Source organism: Lactuca sativa, chromosome 2 (assembly GCF_002870075.4).
Source record: "Lactuca sativa cultivar Salinas chromosome 2, Lsat_Salinas_v11, whole genome shotgun sequence".
Taxonomy (NCBI): domain Eukaryota; kingdom Viridiplantae; phylum Streptophyta; class Magnoliopsida; order Asterales; family Asteraceae; genus Lactuca; species Lactuca sativa.
In genome coordinates, this window is record NC_056624.2 from 47872176 (window position 1) to 47880756 (window position 8581).

An 8581-nucleotide genomic window follows, 5' to 3' on the forward strand; every position below is an offset into this window, starting at 1 on the left:
TTCCAAATATGAAATTTCTCATTCATCGTGCAACCAAGTTGCATGATTCCAAGTTTCTGTCCAATTGAAACTTGGGCGATGAGAAACTTTCCTTATTTGGTAAATTTTCGACATTTCCATAATTAATATAATTAAGAATCAAATCCATTATTGCTAATAACAGAAACATTCAAACATCAATTTTTCATATACGCCATAGCAAGGATAAATAATTAATATAAAAATCAAAATTTATTTTATTGCGGAAAAATTTGTCCTTGCAATTTTTTTTGAAAAACTATGCTAATGCATCTTTCTTAGCAATCTAATTCTAACTCTAAGTAGTAGCTCAAGAATCTAATCTTCAAGTAATGCGATCGAAATCCATTTCTTCACGGTTAGATTCTGCTCACTTCTTCCCTTAAGCTTCCTCTCTTTTCTTCGATCCTATAAAACATCAATTGTAATCTTATCACATTATGTATTAAGAATCTAGAATGGGAGCTTAAAAGAGTTAGTCAATGGATTTTACCTAAAGTAGAGCCATACGTTTTGACTCTCCCATCTCTTAGATCTCTTAGGTAAATAGGGCAGCTTTGTCTCAAATGCCCCTTCTCTTGACAATAAAAGCAAATTGACTCTTTTTGGAACAGGACATGGAACTACTTCAGACATTGCCTCTCTCTTATGATCAAAATTTTTGATCATAGCATGTCTTTCGTTGCCATTGTCTATATCCATAGAGGTCTTGAAGGCAGATTCACCAATCAACTTTGCTTTTCTATTGCGCCAAACCATTGCTGATTCAGCAACAATAAGCATATAGGTGAGATCTATAAGGGTCACATCGTAGTTCATCATATAGTACTCTCTTATGAACTCACTATATGAGTCAGGAAGTGACTAAAGAACCGAATCAACAGCCATCTCCTCATAGGCAACAAATCCCAACATTCTTAACCTATCAATGTGTGACTTTATCCCTAGGACGTGTGCACACACCGACTTTCCTTCTTTATGTTTACTTGCCAAAAGGGCTTGAGTGAGCTTGAACCTTTCAAGCCTTCGAACTTGTGGGTTAGGGAGAATAATTGGAGGAGGTGGAGGAAGTGAAGCATGATCTCTTGTTCCTCGATCGAATCGTGGAATATCATCTTCATGCGGAATGCTTGTTCCACGGGATTTGGGAAGACCATAGTTGTCATACTTTGACATCTACAAAATGGGAGAAAACGAATTCAAGTTAGTTGATTGATTGAGTCCTTAGTAAATCACCCAAATGAGATACTAAGGCTAGGACCCAACACAATATGCTACAACCTAGAAAGGGGATGTCGTAATCTAGTTGCAGAATATTTGAAGGTAAGTGAATGACGATTCACTAATTTCCACCACGAAAAACGAAAAAGAAATTTAAGTTTTAAATTTATGAAAACTCCTAGATCCTTTGAGATTCATTGAACATTTCAATGGCATGTTTAAATCTCGATATGCCCCTCTAGTTTGCGACTGGGATGCCGAGGATCACAAAGCGGGTGTGAATAACCATGCAAACTTACATGGTGCCCTCACATGTTACAGTCACCTATTCGATGTGCCGGTAAACCACACACGCTCCACCGAACTATGACAAACATTGAGTCACCCTTTGCTACCTTTGCTCAGAACCATTTAGTGTGCCGGTTAACTACACACGCTCCGCTAACATCTTCGCAAGGGCACAAAGTGTAATTTCATGGAATTGCATCAATTCACTTTTGCCTAAGTAACTAAGATTGGGAATTTGTAAAACATTTAGTTACTTTTGTACTTCATTATACTTATAATGGAAGGTTTTGTCCTATCCTTCCCGTTCGGCTAACGACCCTCCACTAGTCAAGAGTGCGGTGGGTAAGAGTGGATACTCATTCAATTACCATTTTACACTACTAGAAAACAGCCCTTTAATGACGCGCAAACAATGACACGCAGTGATTCACGATACGCAAAAGCGTGCGCCGCAAAAATAATGTCTTCTCTTCTAAAATTTGAAGGATAGAGGGCGCGCATTTATGCGTGCCCTGAAATTAGTGTCAGAAAAGGAAAAAAAAGAAATGCAGAGGACGCCCATTATAAAATGTGTGTCATGTAACACTATCGCCTTATATTCTTTTAATAAAACACGCGTTTTAAGCGGGAAATGAAATCCCGAAAACTAAACCCCGCCGTGAAAAATTAAAACCCCCTCCGCTTCCAATTATCAAGAAAGAAGCGTAGGGTCTTCGTCTTCCTTTCTCTCTCTCTAACCTAAAACCCAACCTGCAATTTCATAAAGATCTCCCATGGCTTAGCATATCTCACTTAAATCGTAATAACAATCGGTCGCTAATACGCTGGAGTCGGATGAACCTGCTGTGTGCACAGAGGTTGAGGATTTCGGTCACTCACCTCGCATTTCTTGCAAAATCTTTGGTACACACAGGAAAACATAAACCTTAAAGATCTTAAACACCCGCACCATCTCATAAACCCTAAAGGGCTTAAACACCCGCGCCTTTCTTGTAATCGCTTGTGATGCTGAACTTCATAAAAGAGTTCTTCTCCGGTATTAGCATCTTCCTGGGTAGCTGAACTTCTGTCATCGCTCGGGATCGATCTCAGTCTCCTATTCACCCCTCTACAGCCTTACTTGTAAGTCCACACCACACTTGTTCTTATCTTGTTCTGTATCTTTTTTCCTTCTTTTATTAGAGTACTTTACGTTTTCTTTTTTGCTTTGATCTGTCGCACACATCGTTTTCAAACTCGTCAGAAGCATACGCCATGAGGCGCGCCTTAAGGCGAAGCGGACCATGGCGGAACTAGAGGCGCTGCCTCTGTGGTTGGATTTGAGACATACGCTTCGTCCAGGTGAAGCGTAGATGAATCGGTAGAGGCGGTGCGTTCTTCAGAAACATACGCCTTAAATTTTTAGTCTAATTTTGACTTATTTTGACTTTTTCCTTTTCCAATCACACCTGGTCTGCATCGCATCTTGCAATTCTTCCTCAATTGATGAAATTGATGTTCCATACATTCAATTGAGTCTACTAAATGTTGTTTGAATATCCAATTTAAGAAACATAGGCCTTGATTTTTAGTTTAATTTTGACTTATTTTGACGTTTTTCATTTCCAATCGCACTGTTCTGCATCGCATCTTGTAATTAAATGCCACCTGTTGGAGACAAGCCAAGCCTTATTACATTTCTTGACGTACATCCATCCATCCATATATGCATAGCAAAATGAGATGATGAAAATATGATGTAATGTAACGTGTGCAAACTTATGTTGTTTATATTTTGGTTGGAAGCTCTTAATTAATCGGATTATTAAAGTGAGTTTGGGCATATATTTTTGGTTATTAATTTAGGTGGAGACTGTGTTCCATGAGTTTGGTAATGCACTTCAGCACATGCTAACAAAACCAGATGAAGGGCTTGTTGCTGACATTCGTGGCATAGAGTGGGATGTTGTTGAATTACCTTCTCAGTTCATGGAAAATTGGTGCTAACACAGGTAGGTACCTATATAATATAGAATCAAATCATTTTTTGGACCCAGAAAATAAAAAACTTAATATATGAGACACTACAGGGATACGTTGATGAGTATTGCAAAACATTATGAAACTGGGGAGACTCTCCCTGAAGAGATATATTAAAAGCTTCTTGCTGCTAGAACTTTCTGTGCTAGCACCCTTAGCCTCCGTCAGGTGAGATTCATATTCATAATAATTCATTTATTAAATAAAATAATAATAGAAATTAGTAAATAAATAAATTAGTTGTTGTTACTTGTTAGCTTAAATTTGCAACGGTTGACCTGGAGCTTCATAGCAAGTATGTACCTGGTGGGTCCAAGTCGATCTATGATGTTGAGAGAAAAGTGAGTGAAAAAACTCAAGTACTTCCCCTGCTTGAGGAAGACAGGTTCCTTTGTGGTTTTAGCCATATTTTTGCAGGTGGTTATGTTGCTGGATACTACAGTTATAAGGTATCTATCTTATATACTTTTATTCTTTATGCTAAATTGCTAATGGTTTTTGATTATGATAATGGATCTTGATTTTATTTTTGAAGTGGGCGGAAGTGTTGTCCGCTGATACTTTTTCGGCATTTGAGGATGCTGGATTAAATGATGACAAGGTATGATTTTTGTCATCAAATTATTTAATTCCCTCATTCCAAACATTGACTTCACATTGACCATTTTTATCAAACATCTAAAAGCTAGAAATTTTAAAATATTTGAGAGATTGTAGATTAAAAATCTTACTTGATTGGTTTGAAAAGTATTGTACGTGTCGATGGATTTTGTAGATAAAGCTTCATTTTCTCCATCACTCTTGGCAACTCATTCTGCATGCCTGCATTCACCTGTACCAAAACAATATAAATTTAAAAAAAAATAATAATAATAGTAATTGGTTTAAAAAATAATGGATTTATAAGCACATACCTTCTGCACGATTTCAGCAACCTTATCTGGTGAAGCAAACGCGTGCTCCTTGAGTGATTTTCCCATAGCTTACTCTAACTTCTGATTTTGATCACCTGATAACAATGCCACCCTAACAGCTGTCACCTTCAAGAAACACAAAAAAATAAATAAATGTTTATTCAGGTAGTCCCCTTATTTATTTTGCTGAAAAAGAGAGAAGATAAATAACTAACCTTTGTAACAAAGGAAAGCATGGGGTCTACTACTAGCTTAGTGACTGACATGATAAACTTTCACATGTGGCTTTCAGATTTTCTCAAGTTCCTACATTTAATAATACAAAAATACAAAAACCAATATAATTAAATCAAAACAAAAAAATGGGCAACAAACCATGAATTCCTAACTGTATACCTTCTTTGCATGAATTTGACTTTCCAAAACTCGAGGCGACAGTGTCCTAGCCAAAGAAGTTGACCTTGACCAATCAAATAATGAGGTTTGACCTCTAAGAATTCGTCTCAGATGCTCCTGAAGTGATCACATACAAATGAATACAAACTTTCAGATTCTTCTAAGAGATTATTGTATTTATTTATTATTATTTTTTTGAAAAAGGAGAAGTTGAAGTAAATACTAACCAACAATTGGGAGAAATCCAGTTCCTTGTGTGTGACTAAGAATTCTATGTCAGAAGGTGCAATCTGTTCTCTTAATATAAGAAGATGCTTGATGAGAAAAAGTTGTCCATCCATTTGTGATATTTTTGCAACAAGTTTGCTTGCTTTCTATAGAAAATAAATAAAATGAAACAATCAAACACCTTAAAATAACGGTATATTAAACATAGAAACAAATCTGAAGCAATTAAATTCACTTACTTGGATGGATAAAGACCAAACCTCAACAACTTCCTGAAGAATGGAAGAAAACAAAAGTAATTGAATTAAAAAATAATGGGAACCATTAATGTCTGCCTTAAATTAGTATGTTCCATTCGTTGATCCTTTTTTTTTTCAATTGCTTAACAGAAAAGAAAACAATTTGACTCAGTTAATTAAATTAGTGTTTGTTCTTATTGATAAAAAAATCAATATATTGGACTTGTTTTCTCTTTTGAATCAGCTTAATTTCTGTCTTAATTGTCTTAATCAGGATAAAGGACAAATCTTTGTTGAAGTTAATTTTGAAGGGTATTCCACTCATTTTGGAACTTGTGAAGCTGCTTGTTGGTTTCTCACTCATGAAATGGGAACCATTAATGACTGCCTTCACAAACATCAGGTGCTCAATTTCTTAATTTTCTTTTTCATTTTTCTTTTTCTTTTTATTTTTTAAATAATAACTAATAATTTGTTATACGGATTTAGGTTAACGCTAGTGGGCCATTCATTTGGAGGTACAATTGCTTCAATGCTATCCATTATGATTCGAAAAAAGACATGCGATGAATTAGGTTTTAGCCCTAACATTGTTACAGCTGTTGGATATGGAACACCACCTTGTGTTTCTAGAGATCTTGCTGATAGCTGCTCTGATTTTGTCACAACCGTTTGTATGCAGGTTGATTTATATATTTATATATTTATATATTATTTTTATTGGTATCAATTTCAATTCTTGTTTTTTGATAAACATAATGATATAATACCGAGGCTAAGTGTTGCTACTTTGATGAGATTGAGGAAAGAAAATTTTCAGACTGATTGGTAAGTAATAGTATCTGATAACTAATATATTTGTTTTAAAAAAATTTAAACTTTTTGAATTTCTCAGGAAAACCATATTTGAAAAGGACGATTAGAAAAGTGTTTTAGATGTAGTTACTAATGCAAAGCAAGTTGTATCCTCTGTTCCATATATAGTCTTTCTTTTTTATTACTTCCTAAAATTATTATGGTGTCTGATATTATGTTCCAGAAATAAGAAAATTGTAGTTTTGTTTATGTAGATCCGTTGGGTTCCAAATACAATGGTCCATGCATCTTCTAATTGGCTGCTGGTTTAATTTTTCTTTGATTTTTATTATCATTTTCATTATAAATCTTACTAGCTTTTAATCATTTTCATTTTAAATCTTAGTTGCTTTAAATCTCAAATTTCACAAAACAATATTATATTATGTGTTTTGGACCGAGTATCTTTTTTTTTGGATACCCCTATCACAGAGGTTTGAATCATAGTTAATTTAAGTGCATAAAATATCTGAAGGTTTTCGATCTTTCTTCTAAATGATTTCGATACTACCTGTCCTTGATGTTTTAATTTAGGTATATTTTAATTCAATGTGTTTGTATTTAATAACAAGTATTAAAAAATGAACATTGCATTGATGGTTAGAGTTGTTGGTATTGACAGTGTTCTCCTTCTGATGGGCCACAACTGATCAATAGTACTATACAGGTATTTGTTTTTGTTTGTTGTATTATACTTTATAAAATTTATATTAAATAAAATTTATATAAAATGTGTTTGGATTATGTCTTGTTGATGTATGGATTAACCAGGTTAGTTCTTAGTACTATTTATTTCCATTGATGAACAGACATAACATGACTGCAAAAAATGACCATTTTGCCCTTACTATTGTTATTACAATCGAGGGCAAAATATCTTCCATTGAATCTATTATTTTACATTATTACAGGTTGACAATGTAAATTATATTCAGAAATAGACATTTGGATTTGCACATTCTATTATACTATGGTACTTACATAACCGTGCTACTCACCTTTCTATAATTCTAACATTAAGGTTGACCTGATTTTTATGTAATACATAAATCTTATCATTTATGAGAGATTTTGAATTTATAATTTATATAAAATGAATACACAAACTTGGAGACATAATGGAAATGACTTTCGAATTTATAATTTGTATATTAAATATGTCACTGCATTTACAATTTTAATGTTGATTATCACCCACATAAGTACTCGCTACAATTTTAAATATGTCACTGCATTTACAATTTTGAATTAGCTGTATTTGCTCTAAGGGAGATCAACTTATCAAAAGTAAGTTATTTTTTTCACCCTTTTATTTAATATTTTTTTGATTGAATGAAAGTCTTAATGAAAGTAATTGACAACCCTTTTTCTATAAATGATGTTGTGATTGTGGGAGAGGTGTTGTGTTTTTCTTTGTTAGTTTTATAGGAATGTATAACCCATGTTAGCAATGTATTATTTTTGTTTAACATTTGAATGATTCTTTGTATGACATTATAATTTGTGCAATTTATTTTATTTTTTGAGTATGAAATTTTATTTTATATTATACAATGGATTGTATTTTTTGTATATGGTATTTTATTTATATTATGAGAAATTAAATGCAAATTTAATTTAAAAATTAATAAATATATAAATTAATTTTTTTTAAACATTTAAATTTACGATACGCAAAAATGTGTGTCATCTTCATTTATGACATGGCCTTTCTTGACAGGGGCTTTCTTGATACGCATTGCGTGTCATTAACACGCCCGTCGTAAGGTTACGACACGTGAATGCGTGTCGTCTTCCTTTATGACAGGGCCTTCCTTGATACGCATTGTGTGTCGTAAACGCGCGTCGTAATTGCGCGTCATAAATGCGTGTCGTAAATGCGCGTCGTCTATAGACGACGCGCAAAAGCGCGTCGTCTCTCTTTATGACAGGGCCTTCCTTGACGCGCATTTGCACGTCGTCTGAGCCTTTTAGGACACGCAATGAGCGTCGTAAAAGGCTGTTTTTCTAGTAGTGTTATAGGCAATTTCTTTAAACACCCCTTATAGACCAACTTCGTGAATGAGGCCTACTAACGGTAAGACTGACTTTTACTCATACATATATATAATGTTAGACTTTTAATGTTATATATAGTATAGGGTGTATTTTACACTTTTAAAATACTAGGTGGTCAAATTTAACAATTATACTTTTAATTCAATTAAATTGTAAACCAAAACTTTATGGATTTATTAAACCTCTTTTATTAATAAAACCATAAGGGTGTGATTTGAACTTTCCAAAACAATATTAGGGTTTTAAAATTTAACATTCCTAAATTAAACTTTTAATCAACTTTTAAATTCCAAAATTTGAGGGCAAGTTTTTGAAACATTTCAAAACATTAGGGTTTAGAATTTA

The 8581-nt window shown here is 33.7% G+C and overlaps 1 protein-coding gene across 1 annotated transcript; it reads right to left on the bottom strand.

Annotated features, from left to right (window-relative positions):
* Nucleotides 1-4748: 4748 nt before the first annotated feature.
* LOC128132300 (conserved oligomeric Golgi complex subunit 3-like) lies at nt 4749-5439 on the bottom strand. The gene is made up of 5 exons (XM_052768817.1): nt 5407-5439; nt 5324-5356; nt 5084-5230; nt 4857-4973; nt 4749-4766 (listed from the first exon to the last, which is right to left on the bottom strand). The coding sequence occupies exons 1-5, from the start codon at nt 5437-5439 to the stop codon at nt 4749-4751; spliced, it is 348 nt and encodes a 115-aa protein (XP_052624777.1).
* Between the last annotated feature and the right edge of the window lie 3142 nt (nt 5440-8581).